The 22,311-nt window shown below is 51.9% G+C and overlaps 1 protein-coding gene across 2 annotated transcripts; it reads left to right on the top strand.

Annotated features, from left to right (window-relative positions):
• The first annotated feature begins 4,393 nt into the window (after positions 1 to 4,393).
• GTPBP2 (GTP binding protein 2) lies at positions 4,394 to 19,756 on the top strand. 2 transcript variants are annotated; one of them, XM_075127019.1, is made up of 12 exons: positions 4,394 to 4,579; positions 9,104 to 9,130; positions 9,874 to 10,058; positions 10,479 to 10,587; positions 11,209 to 11,406; positions 11,891 to 12,065; positions 12,758 to 12,974; positions 13,411 to 13,546; positions 14,305 to 14,363; positions 15,223 to 15,394; positions 15,754 to 15,918; positions 16,401 to 19,756. In XM_075127019.1, the coding sequence occupies exons 1-12, from the start codon at positions 4,409 to 4,411 to the stop codon at positions 16,596 to 16,598; spliced, it is 1,812 nt and encodes a 603-aa protein (XP_074983120.1). In that variant the 5' UTR covers positions 4,394 to 4,408; the 3' UTR covers positions 16,599 to 19,756. The 2 variants fall into 2 exon arrangements, with proteins under 2 accessions (XP_074983120.1, XP_048699518.2); XM_048843561.2 differs by having other exon boundaries at positions 12,755 to 12,974.
• The last annotated feature ends 2,555 nt before the right edge of the window (positions 19,757 to 22,311 follow it).

Raw genomic sequence — 22,311 nt, 5'->3', positions numbered from 1 at the left:
TCCGGTCCCGGCGGGCCTGACCCCCTCCCCACCGGAGCCATCTTTGTTTAGGGCACAGTGGAGTCGCGCTCCGCCCCATCCCCTTCCCAAGGGAGAGAAGCTGCGCCTGCGCCGCTGAGAGGCGGGGCCCGGGAGGCCATGGCGTGTGTGCTGGGGAGGGGGATCTTGTCTCCGCCGCTTCCCCCCCATCCTCGGCATAGTGGAGCTGGGCCTCAGGCAGCGATTGGGTGCGTGGCAGGGAGGGGGGAGACTCTAGTGCTAGGGACGGGGCCTGGGTATGGCGCACTGGGCATGGTAGCCTAGGGTGACCAGATGTCCCGATTTTGGGGGCTTTTTCTTATATAGGCTCCTATTACCCCCCACCCCCTGTCCCTGTTTTTCACATTTGCTGTCTGGTCACCCTATAGCACCCAGACACCACAGGGCCAGGGCTCCCCTCCCTGCTGCACCACCCAGGCTCCTGGCCTGTCTGTTGCCCTGAAAGCCCCCCATAGTTGTGCTCTATCGCTCCTGACTAACTGGGCCATGCTCAGCCTCCCATCACCCATCTGCCTGCCCTTTCCACAAGCCCTCCTGCCCTGGGCATGAACAGCCTCCCGCTCCGCTCCCTAAAGCCCTTGTGCCCTCTCCTCCGCCAATGCAGCGTTGCCAACTGCTGCAATTTTTCGCCAATTTTGGAAGGCCTCAAGGACAAAAATACTGAATCATTTATTTGAGTTATAAATTACTTTCTTGGAGTGAAATGGGGGCAGTTTTATGCAGAGTCCCACAGCTGCCCAATCCCTGGCTCTTTGCTGCTACCTGGTGGCCTTTAAATAAGGAGCCACTCAGGCACACAGGCAACTGGTCCAAATTGACCTCTCCGGTTAGGAGAGGCCACGTGGCACTTGTGCCATTGGGAACAAAGAAAGAATTCTGCAGCAAAGCAGGGCTTCTTGTTGACACTGGGATGTATCCAGCTGGGTGAAGAGGCAGCCAATGGAGAAGCAGGGGCGGCATATGAACTTGGAAAGAGCTCACATGAATGAGAGGTGGCCTCTGCACAATGTTGTCAACCTTTTTTGAAAAGGGAAAAATTTGGGCTTTTTGAAGCAAACTCGTGTTTGGTGATATTTAGGCTACTTTTTGCTCATGTGATCAGTGAAAACTCAAGCTTTGTGAAAAGGAGTACTTGTGGCACCTTAGAGACTAACCAATTTATTTGAGCATGAGCTTTCGTGAGCTACAGCTCACTTCATCGGATGCATACCGTGGAAACTGCAGCAGACTTTATATACACACAGAGAATATGAAACAATACCTCCTCCCACCCCACTGTCCTGTTGGTAATAGCTTATCTAAAGTGGGGTGGGAGGAGGTATTGTTTCATATTCTCTGTGTGTATATAAAGTCTGCTGCAGTTTCCACGGTATGCATCCGATGAAGTGAGCTGTAGCTCACGAAAGCTTATGCTCAAATAAATTGGTTAGTCTCTAAGGTGCCACAACTACTCCTTTTCTTTTTGCGAATACAGACTAACACGGCTGTTACTCTGAAACCTGTCAAGCTTTGTGGTTGGCATTCAGCTACAGAGTGACATTCACCAGAGAACAGCACTGTTTCTGCACAGTTCAAGTGTATCATCTGTTGTGAGTGACACTGACACAAAAAAATGTGATATTTAACCACCATGATGATAATATTCCAGCCCTAATTAATGTATTACCAGTACCATCATTACCATAATTAATTATAACAATGGGATTTATACAAAAGGCAATGAAAGGGAGATCAAAAGGTTCTCTCAGCACAGTGAGGAGAAGTGATTTTGCCAAGTGCTGGGACTAGAACTCAGGAATCCTGACTACTTAGCTTGTGGCTTAACCACATAATCAGCCTTGCATGTCTAGTCTGACTGTCTTTTTTATAGGAGTCTACAGGTGAGCTAAAAACACCCTGGGGAAAAGCAAGGGGTTGAATTAAATGTGCTCCATATAAACTGGGTCTTCCCTTGCATTTCTGTACACCACAGTATCTAGGCATATAGACTTATTCTGACACTTTTTAACTTGGCTATGATAACAAACTGAATTTGGTGGCTATGACAACAAACTGAATTTGGCCACCATTATGCCACAAGGTAAAGGCTGGGTTCTAGTGTCCTTCTAGTGACCTCTCACCAAGAACAGGAAGGGGTGTCAGCTGCAACATCTTTTTTTAAGACCTGTATCAGTGGAACAGGCCCGCTGGGTGTGGGCCAAGGACAGTACTCTTTCCTCAGACTATTGATGATACCAAGTTGGGGGAAGTGGGGATATATCATAACATAACACACCATTTCCCCTTCTTTAATTTCCATGTCCAGCTGGTTTGCTATAGGCAACATTGTCTAGTGATTAGTGCAGGCGAGGGACTGAGACTCAGAGCTCCTGGATTCTACTCCCCACTCTACTACAAGTTCACTGCATGACTGTGGCCAAGACACTTATTATTTTTATCATTTATATTACAGTAGAACCTAAAGAACCAAATCAGGATCAGACTCCATTATTTTAAGCACTGTACAAACAGACCTGGTTTACATTAGAAACCTGTCATTAGAAAAATTAGGACCCATAACCACCAGATGGGAGTAGTGCTCCTTGTTGTTTTTGTTTTTGCTGATACAGAGTAACAGGCTACCACTCTGAAACCTGCTCTGAAGCTGTTATCTTTTCTCAGCTTGCTGTAGTGGGTGATGCAATTTGTTACCGATAGGAGGTCAGTCCTGGAGGAGGCGGTGCCAGGAAGCACTGAGAGGGTGTGGCTACAGCTAGTTGTGTTTGAAAACAAAACATCCCTGATTCCTCATTGGCTGCAAATTTAAAAATCAAAATAGGGAAGAAAAAGGAGTCCCAATTCTATATTCTACATGCATGATGGGATCTGTAGTTCCATGGCTTCTGCATGTTCTTGTGTGTGTAATATGCTTAGTGTGGGGATGTAATGTACTGTATTTAGATTACACTAGTACCATGTCCTTTCATAGCACCTTTCATCAAAGAATTTCAAAGTGCTTTACAAACATTAATTAATGAAACCTCACTAGCGGCAAAGTGATTTGGCAAAACTATACAGTCAATCAGTGGGGGGAGCTGGCAGTATGACCTAGGAGTTTCCCAGTCCAAAATTCTTGCTTTAATTGCTAGACCATACTCTTAACATATGTCACAGTATGTTTGATATGAATATATTATATCGTTTTGTCTTTATAGATATTTAGGCGCCAAATTTCTAATCTGCCGGGGGTGCTTCCCCGGTGGCTCAGCCCCCACTCCACCCCTTCCCCCAAGGCCCTACCCCTACCCTGCTTCTCCCCACCCCCACTCTGCCCCCACCCTGCCTCTTCTTGCCCCTCCTCTTCCTCGCCCAGTTCCACCACCTCCCCCGAGCGCACTGCACCCTCACTTCTCCCCCCTGGAAAAAAGCGGCCTCTTGATAGATAGTTTCTTGGATTGCTAATGTACTATACAGTTGAGGCTCCCACAGCTCTCTTCTATGCTATATAAGGCCACAGTAGCCAGAGGATGCTAGGGGTCTTATGTACATACCCAGCACCATACACACAAGCACTGTACACTAGATGTAAATCTGTAGATTTCAGAAATCGGATCTTACTACGTTGGTGCCCAAACTTTGCCCAACCATGAAGCTGCATCAGCAGCTTGCTGGGACTTGCTTGACATAGAATGATGTCAATCACAGCTATAATACAGAGGAGCAGCCCATGGAGGCAATGGGCCTCAGCATCAAATGTTCCATCTCATTCCCTTGAAAGTGTGTTAAGTCGTTTGGGAAAGGTGCAGAGCACAGGTGATGCCATTCTGCCTCCCTTCCAGTGCCCCAATTCCTTTCATGAAAGACAAAGAGGCTTGTTCGTAAAAAAGAAAACACAAGAAATGAGCCTGGTCTGAAACCATCACAAAATGGTAAGATAGCAGAGAACCAGCAAGCAAACAGCCACTCAGTGAACTGGAAAACCACAACTCCCAGGAGCCTCTGCTCAGCAGATCCATAAGGAAAGGACGTTTTGGCCTTAGAAGTTCTGGGAGCTGTAGTCCTTTCGAAGTAGAGGCCACAGACGGTTTCTGTTTAGCGCAGTGGACCCTGGGAGCTGTAGTTCTGTGTGCTGGGACTGCTGCGCCCGTGGTCCTTTGCGAGGAGGCCCCCAGAGGGAGAGAGGCGTGGCGAGCGCGATGTATGCTGGGATTGCTATGCGGCGCGGTGCGTGCTGGGGGTTGTAGTCATGGGCAGCTGCCCGCACTCGGTTTCCCGTGGCGCCCCGCGGCTGTTTCTGACGCCAGAGGCTGGAGGCAGCTGGAAAGGCTGGAGCCGGGGGGGCGGCGGCGGCGGCTGCCGGGGCAGGGAGGCTGGGACGCGCCGGGCCGGGATGGACTCGCGGGTGTCGGAGCTGTTCGGGGGCTGCTGCCGGCCCGTGGGGGGCGGCGGGGCGCTGCGCGGCCGCGGGGGGGCGGGGGCCGGCGGGGGCTCCAGGGGGAAGAAGAAGAGCGGGAGGAACCGGGGCGGCAAGGCCAACAACCCGCCCTACCTGCCGCCGGAGGTGAGCGCGGGCCAGGGCAGGTGGGGGGCGGGGCGGGGGGCTGGCGGGGGAGGGGAATGGGGGGCGTTGGGCTGGGGGTAACTTTCGTCTCGTTGATTAGCATTTGCTCGGTGGCGATGGGCAGCGCCGAGTGCTGTCATTATTGTGACGCGATTCCCCTGGCTGGGGCGTTAATGGGGCTAGAGGGTCCTTGTCGCTGTGCATTGGTGTGGGTTGTGTTAGCGGGGCCGGGGGGTTGTGGAATTGTGGGGGGTTGATCTGTGTGTGCAGCTGATTGTGTCCTGGAGTCCAGAAAGGCCTTATCTCAATTCTAGTGCCCCTAGGCTGGCGATAAAAGTTTTGGAGGTGGGGACGCAGTCTCTGCTGTCCTATCAGCCTTCTCAAAGCCCCCTTGGCAGAGAATTCCGGTGCCTGCCTCTGCTCACGCTATAGCTTGCCAAGCCGCTCGAGAGTGAAACTCGTATGGTTCTCGTTTACTTCAGGCTTTCCAGGAGAAGTAGGGGAAAACCGAATAAAGCTCTAGTCATTTTTCACTTTTTTGAAGCTCTGAGTTGTGACCGAGTCACTGGAACTGGCTGTCTGCCTCGGTTATACCCAGTTCACATTTGGAAGTGCCTTTGCAACTGTAAAGGCTAGGAAAAACTTTAATTGATAGGTTAGTTTCTGTGTAAATTGGTGGCTTCGCTCCCTGCCAGGCAATGCTTCCAAAAGTCACAGGCAAGTGAAATTTTCAGGCCTTGATGATGTAAGGCAGTGACAACAAGATAATATATGTGCTGGATGCAGGAGAGCTGAGGCTTGGAAAGGTTATGGAGGAGGGCTTTTCATCGGGTAAGAGAAAATGATGGTCAGCTGGGGATCCTAGCAGAGGAATTCCTGCCCCTCTTTGTGTGTGACTCTAGTTTCTTGCTGTCTCTTCCTGTCTCTTCACTAGCCCCCACCCTTGTAGGTGTGGAAAAGCATAATAGGTTTTCATGATTATTAACTAGATTGGAAGCAGTTCCTGAGGGTGGATCCTGTTCAGTCAACTGAGGAGAATGCGTTGATGTGTATCTGCTGTTAAGGCACTAGAATATTAGGCTATGTCTACACTATGCAGCTTTTAGTGACGAGGCTGTGTTGCCACAGCTGTGTTGCTAAAAGGCGCATAGTGTAGTCGCTGTCTGTAGACAAAAAACTTCCACACCCAATGAGCGCTGTTAGCTTTGTCCGTAGGAGAGCGCTCCTGCCGACAACGCGCTGTTCATACCAGCGCTTTTCGTCAGCAAAAATTTTGTCTTTCAGAGGGGTTGTCAACACCTCTGAAAGACACAACTTTTGTCATTCCATTGCCAGCGTAGACGTAGCCTTAGTGTAGCTTGGGTGGTTAATGAGGCCACATTAAATCCTTTTTCCCACCCTGGCCACATCCTGAGTGTGTTTAGCACATTTTGCCTTCTCTGCCTTTTACTCTGATTAATGAATACTGGCAGCTTGGCCTCTTGTGGAGGGAGACACTTGGGCAGTCCCTCTGTAGAGCTCTGATGTGGCAGTGCTACTCTCTTGTGCTGCCAGTCCCACAGAGGTACTTAAACGCCATTGGTGTTTAGTGAGCTGGCATTAGTGGGGCACAGTCTGCTTGTCTAGCATGCCATTTGAGTGTACTTTGCAGTCTGATAGCTACAGCCTTGGGAATAGGTTCTGCCGGACAGCTCAGCACGCAGTCCAAGATGCCCAGTTCCCTTCCATTGCTGAGATCTGATCTGCCATGTTCTATGGAAACACATTCTCAGCTGGCCCAGTGACACCCCAACTCCTCTTGGACTGCTAATTTGAGTTAGCAAATATTTGCTGAGTTTGGGATTCCACCCTGTAGAGGGTCCAGACCAAACCCTGGGTAAAGTGAGAGGTGGTTCCAAAGCAGATGGTGCCATGTCTGATGGGGTTTTCCTGCTGCATTGTGAAAATGAGTCTGGTAAGTGGCCATCTTAGTTGCTGGAGCTCAGACAATTCCCAATGGCCTGGGGTTGATGGATACCACTGCTTGAGGAGCATGAGGTTTGCCATGGACCATTGGTAGTCTGGCCCTGTGTTTCATCAAAGGATATTTACACCATCCTCAAAAACATCAGGGTGCAAGTCCCAAGTGAGAGGTGCGGGACAGGTACTTCTGTCCAAGGCAGGATGCTTTGCTTTGGGGGATGAGGAACAGAGATGCTAGAACAGGTTAATCCCTACTGAGTCCCAAATAGTCCATCCTTAGGGACAGGATTGTTCCCTGCAGTGACCTGGCTGTTGTGCCTTTCAGCTGTAGGAGGGACAGTCCTCTAAGGCTTCAGTATCTCTTCCTTCCTGTCCCCAGACACCCTGCCTGCACCACTGTCCAGCAAGTCTAGACTTGTCACTGTCCTTGTACCTCTTGCACTAGACTAGAGTCTCAGTTGCTATGAGACAGGCACAAAACCCTTGTTCAGAGGACAATGCAGATACTGATGCAGTATCCAGAGCTGAAAGGCTAATGGGTGGGAGAGGTTGGCAGAAGGGACCCTCTTACCAGTGCCCCTATCTTGCTAAGAAGCTCCAACTTTGAGTAGAGTTAATTCTTTGGCCCTTTGCCACCATAAGCCGTTTATTTTGGTTAGGGGCTGAGTTAGAATGCAGGGCGGGGGCTTTACTTTCCCTTGCTGGGCAGGTCCACGTGCTGGGAGAGGGAGCTGTATATTTCCAGAGAAGCCAGCTGGCAGGGCAGTTGTAGTTCAGGAAGAGCTGAAATCCAAGCAGGTCAGTTTTCACACTGCTGTCAATCTGGTTTACTGCTCTTTCCACTGGAGTTCCTGGCTCCCTGCAGGACCCAGTCCTGTCTCTGTAACCTGTAGACTGAGATCAGTGGGGGATCCAGTTTAGTATTGGACATGTCTTCTCTCTGGGGGCTGAATCCTGCCTTGGCTGGAACGGAATTGATGAGCTAATACGTCTTTTCATTTCTGCCTACAATGATCTGGCCTCCTGAGGAAACCCTTCTGTGCCCAGAGAAGCTCCTGGCTCATATTTCTCGGGAGCTGTCAGATCAGTGAGTGGTTTGTTTTACCACAAGTTGATCAATAGCACTTGCTTGCTCATGACTGTGAGGAGCATCTCTCACTGAGGGGCAGCCATGCACGCTTATGGGGAGAGGTCAGAGAGAGGAACAGTTAGCAGTGGGTGCAGTCACTGTCAAGAAAGGTGGGAGTCTCTGATAGGCCAGCTCAATGCTGGATCGGTTGTCTGGTTCTTTTGTATTGAATGCAGATTTAAGAGCAGTATAATGCTGTTAGGCTTGGGTTTAGGAGTAAAGAGCTTTTTACTCCATGTCACCAGTTCCAGTATAGATCAGGGGAGGATGAGCTGGGTGGTTTGAGATTGGGGAGAGGGATATGGAACCTTTTGCCGCAGGTTACCAGACCCAAGACAGGCCCAGCTTGCTAGCAAGTAATAAAGCTGTTCCCATAAGACTTTTAATGGACTCTGTGTAACATAAAGTGGGGTGGCGTGTTCCAGACCAGTGGTTCTCAACGAGGAGTACATGTCCCTCTGGGGGTATGCGGAGGTCTTCCAGGGGGTACATCAACTCATCTAGATATTTGTCTAGTTTTACAACAGGCTATAGAAAAAGCACCAGTGAAGTCAGTACAAAGTAAAATTTCATACAGACATTTCAATGACTTGTTTATACTGTTCTGTATACTATACACTGAAATGTAAGTGCAATGGTTATATTCCAACTGATTTATTTTATAACAAAATGCTAACAATGAAAAAGTAAGACATTTTTCAGTAATAGTGTGCTGGGATACTTGTAATTTGATGTCTGATTTTGTAAGCAAGTAGTTTTTAAGTGAGGTGAAACTTGGGGTATGCAAGACAAATCAGCCTCCTGAAAGGAGTACGGTAGTTTGGAAAAGTTGAGAGCCACTGTCTCGGACCACTTCCTAGGAGGACACGCAATCACTGGTAACCTCAGCAGAGGCACAAGGAGTTGACTGGGCCATGGAGAATGAACTCTCCTCACACCCCTACATAGAGTGACTCCAGGGCAGGGTTGGGAGGTAAATGAAGAGGCTTGTGCGTTCCACTGCCCGGGCTGTGCCTATTGTGGACATAGAGGTCTTTTAACTGGGCACTTCCTTTTGCTAGCACTGAAAAGATTGTCCATTCCCAGTACGACCCCTTAATTTTGGCCTCCCAGCATTCATACTAGAGTGTCCCAGCTGCTTTGTAGCGCAAACAGCAGCAACGTGCACGTGGTAGTTTCCAGTACGGCGTGGGACTGCAGCTCTGGCAGGGAGGCTATATCTTAGCATGTATGTTGAATTCTCTGCAGTTTCTTTCTCCTTACGAAGCTGGCAGCAGCAGCTGATTATCCATGTGTCATTCCAGACCACCCAGAATGGTGTGTGGGCTCCATGGTGTTAGGGAAGTCATGTGGGGTGGGCAAGGGCGTTTGGGAAAAGTGCTTGGGGTGGTGAGGTGGTTGCTAACCCATGTCTCATTTGGTTCTTTAACCAGGCAGAAGATGGGAACATAGAATACAAGGTGAGTCCTCAGGGGATTGCAAAGGGGGATCCTCTTCCTGACCAGTTACCCTGTAACCTCGGGTCCAAGGGGATGAATTGAGCAAAGCGGGTATATGGGGGACATGCCGAGGGGGATACTCAAAAGGGAACCATCCTAGCCTTGCCCTTGGGAGGGTGGGCCTGAGGTAGGGCACTATTCATCTCACTTTGGGTTCTCTGAACCTGGTGGGAGAAACTGGATGCTAGAGAACGTGCAGTGCAGAATCCCTTTGGACCGTACTCTGGAGGGGCGTTTTGTGTCCCATGTGCTGACCAGTGTAGAGGTCACTCTGCCCTGCAAAGTCCATCTTTTCATCCCCCTCTCTCTTTCCTTAAAGACCCAGAGCTATAGGTGCCATTTATGTCCTTTCCAGTTGTATTTTGGGGCAGTCCTGCCGTTCTCACTCAGGCCAGAGCACAAATGGTTTGGGCCCTATGGCACAGGCTCCCTAATCCAGTGCTTCCCTCATACCAGCCAGTTTTCAGGTGCCATCTGCAAGATACAGGAATGTTCTGCTACAGAAGTTCTTGTCTCTCTTGTAACCTTCTCTCTCCTATCCCACTGGCTCCTCTGCAGGTGCTAACTCGGAGTGTGTTTCCCAGAGGTGGGTCTGCTGAGGGGGCCATTGCTCCATGGCAGAGGGTTAGGGAGTCACTGCCCCAGGGAGATGGGATTCTCTCTGCCCCCAGGCAGCAATTGTAACCGCTCCCTCCCTCGAGCAGCTGAAGCTGGTGAACCCCTCGCAGTATCGCTTTGAGCACCTGGTGACACAGATGAAGTGGCGGCTGCAGGAAGGCCGGGGTGAGGCTGTCTACCAGATTGGCGTGGAGGACAATGGGCTTCTGGTGGGCCTGTCAGAGGAAGAGATGCGTGCCTCCCTCAAGACATTGCGCCGGATGGCTGAAAAGTACGTTTCTGAGGATCTCTAACCTCTGCTGGGCCAGAGAAACCCAGCTCTGCCCCATTCTCCCCGCAACCCCCAAAAGGGTCTTGGTGGCTCTTTCTTCTTCCTCCCCTCCTCTGAAAGGCCTGTAGATCAAGGAAACATGTCTCCTAGCCAAGAGCCTAGGACCTTGTCCAGTTCACACTCAGAGAGGCCCCAGGCCAGGGAAACCAGCCTTGCCGAGGCTTTGGGGTTTTTGCTATTAGAGTCCCCTGTCTGAAGGTCTGAGGCTTCTGTCCTGCTGCTCTCAGAGCCTTCAGCCTGCCCTGCAGTTTCAGTCCTGTTCCTAGGTCCCTTATGGTGCTCCGGCCAGGTGATGCCCTGGATAAGGGGCCAGTCATGTACTAGCTCACCCCAGGCTATTCCCTCTTGCCCCCTTTGCAGGGTCGGAGCTGACATCACCATCCTGCGGGAGCGCGAGGTAGATTATGACAGCGATGTTCCCAGAAAGATAACAGAGGTTCTTGTCCGGAAGGTCCCTGATAACCAGCAGGTAGGGAGCCCTTGGCTGGGTTGCTCTCCTTGACCTGGGAGCCCTGTGGTACTGGAGACTCCCAGACTCCATTCAAGAGGTTTCCCTTTGGGATGAGATGGGAACCCTTCCCCCTGGAACCACTTCACATTATAACAGTTCACAGGGCACACGCTAAAGAGCTACCAAAAGGGGGCTCAGCCTTTTATCCTCCGGGTACCAGCTGCTACTTACCCCAGACAAGGGAGGCTGGCTGGGCCAGGGAATGGGATATGAAACCTTTCACCTCCGCAGCACCAATTCTAATCCAGCCCAGTGTGGAGACTGGGGAATGATCTGGCATCTGTATTGCAGTAAGTGTGTAGATGACCTTTTTGTGATGTCATAGACCTGGCATAGGACATCATGCTTGGCATGGTGGAGTCATAAACCCTAGTCTACAATATCGTGGGATGGTCAGAATCTAAAAAGAAGTGCTGCATAGTGATCCCTGCCTTTCTCAGCCCATTCTGGAGGGAACATGTGGGGCATGTCGGCTGACATGGGGTGAGCACGTGCCACCCATACCTGTGGGGTTCTTGTCCGTGCATCAGGTGCAGGTTGCCCCGTGGTTTCTCTGCTCTGACTCTTTTTTTCCTTTAGTTCCTAGACCTGCGAGTGGCTGTGCTGGGGAACGTGGATTCAGGGAAGTCAACGCTGCTGGGTGTCCTGACCCAGGGTGAGCTGGATAATGGGCGGGGCAGAGCCCGCCTCAATCTCTTCCGGCACCTCCATGAGATCCAGTCAGGGAGAACATCTAGCATCAGCTTTGAGATCCTTGGCTTCAATAGCAAAGGAGAGGTATGGAGCGTGAGTGCTATCGCAGCAGTGCGGAGAGAGTGACGCCCAACTCCCTATGAGGAGTGGGAGGAACATGACTGCCCTCCTGTCTCTGTGCCGCCCCTCACTGCAGTGGGCGGAGCAGGACTGACTCAACAGCAACAAAGGAGTTCTGTGCCCCCTACTGCTGCAGCAGAGAGCCTAGGAGTGATCAAGTTGTAATTAGAGGTGGTAGGAGAAGGTGCTGCTTGTCCAGTTGGAACAGGCATCTGTTCTGGTGTCCTGCTTCTTGCCTCCAGATTAGTGGTGTACAGGGTTGACATTACAGTATAGCCACAGCAGCCTGCATAGTCAGGCCTAGTCCCTTTCCAGGTGCAGAGTCTCAAGCCCTCTGGCACTTGTTTCTGTTCAGATGGAGTTGGTATGGTTGGTGTTGTCTCTTCTTCCCTCTGCCTCCTCCTTTGCATACCCCATACCTCAGTCTCTGGTTCCTTGTCTTCTCTAGGTGGTGAACTATAGTGACTCACGGACGGCAGAAGAGATCTGTGAGAGCTCCTCCAAGATGATCACCTTCATTGATCTGGCTGGCCACCACAAGTACTTGAAAACCACCATATTCGGCCTCACCAGCTACTGCCCAGACTTTGCCATGCTGGTGGTGAGCGCCAACACCGGCATTGGTAAGTGCACCATGAGCCAGCCTTGGGAAAAGCACAGAGGGTCTGGCAGGATGCTTTAGGGGCACTTGAAGAGTGGTAGTTGCTGGCTAATGGGTGATTGTAGTTGGAAAAAATGATACTGATTCCAATTCCCTCCTGACTCTCTGTAGCCCAGTGATTCCAGTGCACCTGTGGGTGCTGCAGATGAGCTGGGAACTTGGCTGCCTCATACACCATTGGTACCTGAGCTCTGATTTTATTGCTGAGGGTTGTGACCAGGGCAGGAAAGTTTTGGGTAGCATTTGAGGGCATTCTGAGCATGTCAGGGAAAAATCACCTTGATATATTAGTGGTGTATATTGGATCCCAAAGCATCTTAAAGGAAGTAAACTAGAACCTTCCCCTGTCCATTTGGACAGCCACTTTTCTGACTAATCCATTAGCTTCTGGAGAGAAACTCCTGGGTCCTAATGGAGCAGAAGCAGGTGCCTTGACCCAGAAAAGCTTTGATCTGTCTTTCTGGAATGATGGTTAAAGAGCTGTGCCCCCTTGCCTTTGCCTGAGATGCTGAGCAGGTGAAGTGACACAGTTCCATCCTCATCTGTTTGATGGGCCCATGGGGCACTTCTTGGGCAGGGAGATGCTGGCATCCTGCGAGCAGGTGGCTTTGGTGCCCATGCTCCTTTTAGCTTCTCCCTTGTTTCTTGTAGCAGGTACCACGCGGGAGCACCTGGGCCTGGCCATGGCCCTCAAGGTTCCCTTCTTCATTGTCGTCAGCAAAGTGGACTTGTGTTCCAAAGCCACCGGGGAACGGACAGTAAAGCAGCTGGAGCGGATCCTGAAGCAGCCGGGCTGCAACAAGCTGCCCCTGCTAGTGAACTCGGACGATGACGCTGTCACAGCAGCACAGCAGTTTGCACAGTCTCCCAAGTAAGGAACCTTAATCTCTTCTGAAAGGAGCAGAGGGAGTCAGTTGAGTTTAGTCTGCTGGGATTTTACCAGCTCCGCTCACACAGGGGAGGAGACTACATCTCTAGGAGGCATTAGCTGTCTCCTCCCCAGATTTCACTCCTTCAGCTCCTCCACACATGGCCCCCTCTCCCAGGCCTTTTCAGTGGCTGAAAGTGGGGTGAATGTGTTCCTTGCTTACCCTAGAGACACAGCTCCAGTGAGGAAGCCTGGATTGGCTGGGTGCAGATGGCCCGGGCCAAGCTCTGGAGAGGCTTTCATAGTGCTGTCTCCGCTAGATCCCTTTTAGCTCATGTATTCTCCTCTCGGGGCCAATTCCTTGCAGTACTTTCCCCAAGATGGGCTCTGCAGCTGTGTTGTGGCCCCCAGCTCATTCCTTTCTCTGTGTGTTTGGCAGCATCACCCCGATCTTCACACTATCTAGTGTTTCTGGAGAGAACCTGGATCTCTTAAAAGTTTTCCTCAACATCCTTCCCCCTCTGACCAACAGCAAAGAGCAGGAGGAGCTGATGCAGCAACTTACAGAGTTCCAGGTACATACAGGCATTGGACTGATGTTCTTATACTGCACCCATTACCATGGCAGCTGAGCACCTACCTGAGAGCAAGCTGCACTGCAGTCCCCTGTATCTGGGGCAGTGGTTCTCAATTTATTTATCATTGTGGGCCGAATATGCGGCCCACAAAGTGTTACCCGGGCCACAGGTTGAGAAGCACCGTGCCCCCCACCTAAACCCCCACACAAACCCCTATGCTCAGGGCCCTCTGCCCAGAGATCCCTCCACAAAGTGGGGCCAGGAGCGGAGAGCTGGGTGGGGGGAAGGGACCCTGGACCCTGCTGTGTGGGGATCCCCAACCCCCGCCATGCAGGGCCGGGAGGCAGACGGCTGCCCGGAGCCTGCAGCCTTTAGCACACAGCTGACCTGGGGTGAGGGGAGGTAATGTGCTGAGCCACTGGAGTAATGAGGAGGATGGGAAATTAGAAGTGGTGCTGGTCCCCTCTATATTCCATGTGCTGCTTCTGAAAGGGCCTGCCAGGTATCTGAGTGTCCAGCTTAGTGCAAGCCAAGAGATGTGCTGGGCACATCTCTGAATAATGAGCTCTTGGGTGTCTACTTCACTCTGAGACTCTTTAAAATGGGAAACAGTTGGAGCAGGGAACAGGTCTGCTATAGGCCCCTGTCCCCTGGGCGTCTGTGGTGGGTGGATGGTGGCTCATTCCAGTTCTGAAGTGCTGCTCTCCCAGTTGCATGGTGAGTCTAAAGAGCTTACTCTTGTTGCCCTGCTGCAGGTGGATGAAATCTATACTGTGCCTGAAGTGGGGACTGTTGTGGGAGGAACTCTGTCCAGGTGAGCCCTGCTCTGTGCACAGTGACTTGGATGGGCTCAGGGGGATTAGGGTTTGGAGGGGAGAACATGGGCTGAGCACTGACAGATCTCCCAGGGGATTTAATTCATCGTGTACGGGCTGGGCAGTAAAGTGGAAGCTGCCTGTAAGTGGGGATGGGGGTGAACATGGAGGCTGAATTTACGCTTCGCCTGGGTAGGACGGGGAGCAGGATAGGGGGAATCTCAGCCCAGAGGACAGGCTGTCTCCAGAGCAGGGCTCTAGTGTGTTGGTGGGAACCCTGGGCAGCTGCTTTGCCTCTGACAGGGCTGTGGTTGGAGCCTGGGTGGCCTCCTGAGGGTTGTGTCTTTCACTGGACTTTCAGAAGTCCTTCATCAAGAAGCAGGTGGGTAGTTTGGGAGGAGAGACAGCAAATCAGCAGTCTTAGGTCTGCTCAGGGCAATGCTTGCTCCATTGGCCCCAGTAGGAGTGTGGGACAGCTTTAGCAGTTGGTCAGTATTCCAGGGCTAGTCGAGTGCACCCAGTCTCTCGGGGATCCCAGGCAGCACCAGACCTGCAGCAGGTCACCTCTGTGCTGCCTCTATTGGAACAGACAGAATGGAAGAGCAGGTGGAGACTGGCTGAGTTGCCTGTGTCTAAGTCAAACCCCTTGGAATCTCAGAGGGCTGCATTAGCTGATAGTTCTGGGAATCCAGACTCCCTTCTGCTGGGCACCTGAGTTAGTTGGTCAGACACTGGGGAGGGAGAGTCCAGACAGACTCATTTCCAGTGGGATTCAAAGAGGCTATCCAGGTTAATCTCATTGGATGTCTTTCCCTGTGTCTCTGGTTAAACTCCGTCCTGCTCTTGTGCCCCCGGCAGTGGAATCTGCAGGGAGGGGGAGAGCCTTGTGGTCGGCCCCACTGATGATGGCAAGTTCCTCCAGTTGAAGGTGTGCAGCATCCAGCGGAACCGCTCCGCGTGCCGTGTGCTTCGGGCAGGACAGGCTGCCACGCTGGCCCTTGGGCCCTTCGACCGCTCCCTGCTGCGTAAGGTGAGTTGTGCTCCCATCTCCAGGGTGCTGCAGCTGGGCTCCTCACCTTGACAGCATCCTGAGCAGGCAAGGAGGAGGCTATTGTGCTTCCTCTGAGATTCCTATTCAAGGGGAGGGAGTTTAGAAACATGAAACAAGGCACATCCCCAAAAGAAACCTCACCCCACTCCTGTCCTATTGCCAGATTCTGGTTCAAATGGTGGGGTAGTTGGCCTCCAGGCTAGAGATGGATGCATGGAGCTTTAAGTAGGGTTCAGAAGATGGGTTGGGGGAAATTGTAGGGGAAAGTTCATGGGGTTCAGCAGCAGCAAGGGGGCTGTTCCTGATGGTCTGGGTTTTGAGCTTGAAGTGTTGTGCAGGGCATGGTGATGGTGAGCCCAGAGATGAACCCCACCATCTGCTCAGTATTTGAAGCCGAGATCGTGCTGCTCTTCCATGCCACGACTTTCCGAAAGGGATTCCAGGTGACTGTGCACGTGGGGAATGTGCGGCAGACGGCCATCGTAGAGAAGATCCATGGAAAGGTGAGATTCTCACCAGCGGGGGTGTTCTGGCAGTGTCCCAGAGCCCTGCATGCTCTGGCTTGTTAGGTTTCCTTAGGACTTCTCCCCTCCCCTCTGTTAGGAAGTCTCACTTCGCTCCTTCCTGCTAATGCCATGGCACTTGTATTAGGTCCTGCCTTTCCTCTCCTCCCAGGAAGCTGCCTTTGTCCTCTGGCCTGCTAGTATCACTGGGGAACTTCAACAAGGCAGGGCAGAGGAGTAACCCCCTGGTCTCCAGACCTCTTTGCTGCAAGTCAGAGTTCCTTTGCCACAGTGCCCTGACTAGTGGGAGGGCCTCAAGCTGTGGCGCCTTAAATGGTGGGTTCTGGGAGAGACTCGGGAGATCTTGTTAGCATTCTTCCTCCCCTCTCTGCCTTGGACTTCCCAGTGCCCCTGGATGTGGAGGCAAAGGGCTGGGTGGGCATGCTCCTGTTTGTGATGGACAGCCCTCTCCTCTCCCTCAGGACAAGCTGAGGACAGGGGAGAAGGCTGTTGTTCGTTTCCGGTTCATCAAACATCCTGAGTACTTAAAGATTGGCGCCAAGCTGCTGTTCCGTGAAGGAGTCACCAAAGGTATCGGGCATGTCACCGACCTCCAAGCTATCACCACTGAAGAGAATGGCCTGGAGGAGACCCTGGGGAATGGGCGTTTGACCTTCTGACTCCCACTAGATCTGTGAGATCTCCAGACACCAGCAATGGAGGAGAGAGTTGTGGGGAGTTGTGAAGGGCAGGACGTGATTGGAACTTCTGCTGTCCGGTTCTAGCATGGGCTTCTCCTCTCCACACTGTGAGGGTGGAGCCCAGGAGAGCTCCCTGTGTTCAGTACCCCCCACGGGGAAAGTTAAGCGTGTTGTCTCCATCGTCTGCTGCTTTCATTATCCTGCCCTCCTCCACAATAGACCAGAGGCAGCCTTAGTCTGGGCAGGCGAGTCCTGGCTTTGTTTACAGTACTTTGGTGGGAAGTTGTTGGCTGGTACAAAGCAAAGCTCCTGAGGTGCTGAGCAGCGGTGAAGGGATGCTGCCACCACTGTTACAGGGTCAGTTCCATTGCAGCTCTCTGAGCATTGGGCCTGACCTGTACTGTGTGCGCCCCTGTCTTCCAGTCTCAGGCTTTTCCCTCCAGGGCAGAGACCTTTGGGACAGCATAGGAAGCCCAGCCACCCAGAGTGCAGAGACTTGGTTAAACTCAGGTTCACAAACAATAGGAACCTGAGAAAAGTTCAGGACCCTTGTAGCCCTTTTAATCTTGGTTGATTTTAATCCCACGTGGGCCCCCCTTCTGTGTTCAGTGGCTCCTGCTTGGCTGTCCCAGCTGTTCCCCAAACCAGTGCAAACAGGGATCTCTTCCATGGACTAGCCCTTGCAAGATTGTGATTTAAGCCCCATGCCCATCCTAGTGCTCATGTCTTGTGGGTGGCTGGGGCTGCCCCCACATATCCCAGTGCAATCAGCCTCCTCGAGAACCTGCATGAAGCCAGGGTCTCTGCCTCTAGCCTTCTGCTCGCTGCAGCAGCTGAGCATCCTGCTGGCCCAAGCAGGAGGTCATTTTTGGGGAACAGAGCTGGGCCCACAGCTGGGCTTGTATCTGCTTGTCTACTTCAACTAAGCGCCCCTGTGGGAAGTCTCCTTCATTGAGTTAGTGGCAGTGCTTTGTGATGGATTTCCCTGCTGCAGCCCAGCTTGCTCCTCGGGGACCTGCCTTAACTCTCGAGAAGAGGCAGAGGGGGCTGCCGTACTGGCCCAGGAGGACGTTTACTGTTGGATGCCATCTGACAAAGCTATTGTAAGGATTTTTTGTTTTTGTTTTTTGCTCTCATTCTACTTAAGGGAAACTTCCTTTCTTGTCTCTGCCACTGAGGTTTCAGTGCCTAGGAGAGCTGGTGGGAGCCAGCACAGCCAGAGGCTCGGTAGGTGTGTGAAGACATGGAACACTTGCTGCCATGTTTCCCCAGCTGTGCCTTCAGGTACCAAGTGCTGAGCATTGCCCTGTGCAGCTGCTGCTGAGGGTCAGCCCTGTGCAGCTGGGAACAGGGGGGCTGGGGAGGGTTATGTAGTGGGGGCTGCATAGCTGTCAGAAGGCTTTTGATTTCACTGGTGGCTGTTGAATAGAGCTGGACGTGCATTGCTGCCTGAGCCAAGGTGTGGTGTCTGGACAGGGAGGGGGCTCTGCTCCAAGTGTTGCCAATAATCCCCAGGCAGTGCTGCCTCCTACTCAGGGTCTCATACCGGGGCTACTGGCATGGGCAGTGCACACAAGACTGAGCTTCTCACAGCAGCTCTCCCTGCCACAGGCCCTGCCCTTGCTGTCTGGAGGAGCCTTGCGGGGCGGGGGCAGGGGATTCCTGCCTGCAAGCTGTTCAAGTGCACCAAGCTGATCAGCGGGGAGAGGAGGAGAGTTGTTCCTCCCCTGTGAAGGGTTATGAGGAAGCTCCTGTGCTTTCTCCCCGCCGTGTTCTGTGCTGGAATCCTGGCTTAGACTGGGACCTGTAGGGCAAGCCTGTCATGCAATTGCTGTTAATAGCAGCATTGTCAAGGAAGGTACTGAAGAGTTGCCTCCTTAAATTCTTGGGGGATAGGATCCCTCCTCCACCTGACGGGGACTTGAACCCTGGACCCTCAGATTAAAAGTCTGATGCTCTACCAACTGAGCTAGCCGTGAGCAGGCACTGCCTCTTCCCTGGGGGAGGTAATGTATTCACTCTGCTGGTAGTACCTTGCACACTTCGTGCTGGGGGAGGCTCGGTCTGTCTTTTCTCCGTTTCAGTCCCCTTGCACACGACTGCTTTGCTGGCTCAGCTAGTCTGAAAGGGGGACCCTTCCCATTCCAGCCCTGGCACTTAGCGCTGAGTTCCATTACAGTGTGTGCCCCTCATATGCTCCTGCAGGGAGAACAGAGTCCCAGTGAGCACTCCCCTCTCTTGTTATTGTGTAAATACAAATAATGGTGCCCTGGAAGGGTGAGTGTCTCCTGCTGTTTGCAGTGACCTTGGGGTAACCTTCAGCACTGCCACATACTCAAGCTGCTGCTCCCTTCCCTGGAAGAGCTGACGGGGCTGAGCACCTTCCCTCTCTCCCCCCACCCTCCCCTTCTGTGGCGTGACTGTTCTCAGTGCCATGCTTTCCATGCTCCCTGTTCTCTTGTCTTGGATTCTCTAATGCAGAGGGATGGCTTCCATTTCCTTGGCATCTATATATAATGTACAGAATAAAGATGTTTTATTGAGACAGAACCTTGGCTGAATTGTGAAGGGGGATGGTTGAGCCTCTCCCCTACCAGCCCTCCCCAGCCACAGCCTTTTCAGTTACTACCCTCTGGTAAACAATCTGTGCTGGGGCCTGTAAGGACTGCGTATATCACGGGTTACAAGCATCCACTGGCTGCTTAGCTGAGCCTGCCCGACTGTGAGGCTAAGGTAGCTGACAGCCACGTTGCTCTGAGCACAGTTCTTATTGCAGTGGGTGGAGCTAGCTGTGTCTTATGTGTGGCAGAAGCCACAAATTCCTGCTACCCTGGAGTCTGTTTAAAGGGAGACACGATGTGACCTTCACTGGTGCTTTGACACAGCTCATGTTAATTTAAAAGCAGTATGTAACTGCGGGGGGAGGGGAATTGAGTGCAGCCTGTCATCTTTAATGTGGATGGATAATATCAATGTTTGTTTAAGCATTTTTTATTTTTATTGATCTAAATTTTGCAATGGGGGCTCAGACTAATTATTTTATGACAGTAGATGTTGAGATTCAAAAAGCTAAAGCTTTATAAACAAACTGTCAACTTGTCAAAATACACAGAGTAACTAGCCATAGTTTGAATTAAGTTCTCAAGCAGCATTTTCCTTTCTTTGCCTGTCTACGCTTTGATTATCAATGGAAATATTTTCTCAGCAGTCGGGATGCATACAGTGAAATGGATGTTTGACATTTACTGCTTCGAAAATCTAGTCCTTCCACACCCATACAGAGGAGACTAACAAAACTGGAAATGCTACAGTGTTTCTCTTTGAAGGGATTGAAGTGCAGGAGCAATTCTTGCAGCGTGCATCACTGAAGGTGACCTGCTGGACCTGTCTCCTCCCTTCCTTATCCTGACCAACACCTCAGTGGATCCCAGCTGGATGCATCTTCTCTTACTCAGCCTGTTTTCTATTTTATGGCCTGGGCCACCACCTGAGTCAGTTTCATTTCTTGATTGCCCTGCAGGAACTAGCTGTTGTGACAGCAGAGTGATGCAATCCTACCAAACAGGTTGTAATGTCTATTCAGGGGAGGGTGAAAACCCATCATTTCTTTCTAAAGTGGAGGCCTAACTTTAGTGGGAGGGTCATTTTAATTCTGTCCCTCCCAAATGACTAAGGGCAGCACTGTGAAGCAGAATTCCTTTCCTATGCTGCTACATCCCTACCTCCACCCCCCTCAAAAAAGCTACAGGAGTGAGATGGACTGGAAGGTATTAGAACTGCACTAACACCAAGGAGCATCCCAGAACAGGCTAAAGCAGCAGGCTCTGGCTGAGGCAGAGCTAGCAACTGATGCAAGAACTTGCTGTTGCAGTTGAGCTAATGGGGGAAGGGAAGGGAAATAATCATGCAAATACAGCTGTAGCCTGCTCCCTGCTATCTACACTCAGCAGTAGGATCCTGAGGCTGTCCAGCTGCTGCTCACTTAAGGAGAATCCCACAGCTGATGAAACTGCCTGCAAGGCTAGAGTTTACGAACCACACCCAGAGCTGCTTTTCCCACACAGTACTAAATTCAACTGCACGGCAGTGACTAAGCCTCAAGAAATCATCTACTGGAGGGTTATTTCCCTGTTCACTGAGCTCTGTGCTAGCAGTGCAGGGTGATAGCTCTCCTCAGTCACTGAATGCACTACAGTCCAGCTCTCAGTTCAGGCTTGTTCCCTACACATTCTAGTGCTGTCTGCTCTGCTGCAAGGGTGGTGAGTGCCAAGCCAGCCCTTTCCATCCCCCCAAGGTGAGCTATCACTCCCCAGCCTGCCAGCAAAAGTCCCAAAGATCTTTGTAGCCTCCTTGGTGCAGCAGGGGAGAACTGGGCCAGTAACAAGGGGCCGTAGAGCACATTGTTTTCATGCTTGGGGTAAAGGACATACTTTTAGAAGTAACATAAACTGAGTGACGTGGCCTCTGAGGGACTCTTAGCCCATTCTCCTCTTCCCCTGCAAGCAGTGGGTTTGATTTTGGAAGAACATGATTTTCAAGTCTCTTTGCCCTCCCCCCAAAGGGCTCTAGTTCTGGACTTCAGCTACACCCCCATCATTACTGGGGTCAGGGGACACTGGCATAGGGCCTCACAGATCCACTGAGCTCTGGGGCCTTGCTGCTCAGGCCATCTCACAGGAAGCACATGTCTCTTCTGAGTGAGGGGTGCCTTGTGTGTATCAGAGCCCAGCTCTGTGCTGATGCTACTGTAATGGCTTGTAGGCTGCAGGTGCTATTTGACCCTCCTCACCTGTAGTGCTCTGCCATAATCTACAATGCAATGCACTGTACCATGCCTTGGCTTCCCTGCCTTGAGAGGAAGAAAGGCCTGCACAGTATGCTGGCATGCCATGGCTTTGAAAAAACCTCCCTAAAAGGGGTCTAGAGCTAACATACTTGTCCCAGAGGAGTGGATCACATCCCTCCATACATGAGGCTATGCTGACAGAACAAAGCTGTAGATGAGAGGTGGGAAAATTGCAGCCCGCAGGCCACATCCAGCCTGGCCCTTGAGCCCCTGGCCACGCCCCTGCAGTCTCAGCTCACTGTACCGCCAGCACTCTGGGCAGTGGGGCTGTGAGCTCCTGCCAGGCAGCACAGCTGCAAGAGCGACCAGCCTGCCCCCATGCTCTAGACTGCATGGTGGCATAGCTGGCTCCGCCTAGGCAGCACATCTGTCAGTCCTGGTGCACTGAGCAGCATGGTAAGGGGGCAGTGAGCAGGGGCATTAGATAAGGGGCAAGGGGTCCCAAGGGCAGTCAGGGGACAGGGATTGGTTGGATAAGTGTGGGTGTGTGGATAAGAGTCGGGGGGGGGGTGGAGTCCCAGAGGGGTTGGATGGGGGTAGGGGCCAAGCTGTTTGGGGTGGGGGGGAGAGAGGTAGCCTTCCCTACCTAGCCCTCCATACAGTTTCAGAACCCCAGTGTGGCCCTCAGGCCAAAAAGCTTGCCCACTCCTGCTGTAGAGCATCACTGGGCCCCTGGAGACTCCTTAGCACTGATAGCAGCTTCTCAGACAGGACTGATTAGAGAAACTCCCCCTATGCTGTAGGATGTTGGTGAAGGAGTGTGGAACGTAGGGCTCAGCTACATTGCCCCACTCCCTGCCCCAGTAGCAAGGAGTGGAGGTACTATACTAGATAACTAGAATAGTC

This window comes from Caretta caretta, chromosome 3 (assembly GCF_965140235.1).
Source record: "Caretta caretta isolate rCarCar2 chromosome 3, rCarCar1.hap1, whole genome shotgun sequence".
Taxonomy (NCBI): Eukaryota; Metazoa; Chordata; order Testudines; family Cheloniidae; genus Caretta; species Caretta caretta.
Note: the sequence above shows the minus strand (reverse complement) of the source record. Positions and strands in the feature narration are given on the sequence as shown.

Bases quoted from the DNA above. Each gene is read 5' to 3' on its own strand.
- GTPBP2 (XM_048843561.2), top strand. From the start codon at position 4,409: ATGGACTCGCGGGTGTCGGAGCTGTTCGGGGGCTGCTGCCGGCCCGTG. The intron at 4,580-9,103 runs GTGAGCGCGGGC...TTCTTTAACCAG, and splicing joins CGCCCTACCTGCCGCCGGAG to GCAGAAGATGGGAACATAGA. The intron at 15,395-15,753 runs GTGAGTTGTGCT...AGTGTTGTGCAG, and splicing joins ACCGCTCCCTGCTGCGTAAG to GGCATGGTGATGGTGAGCCC.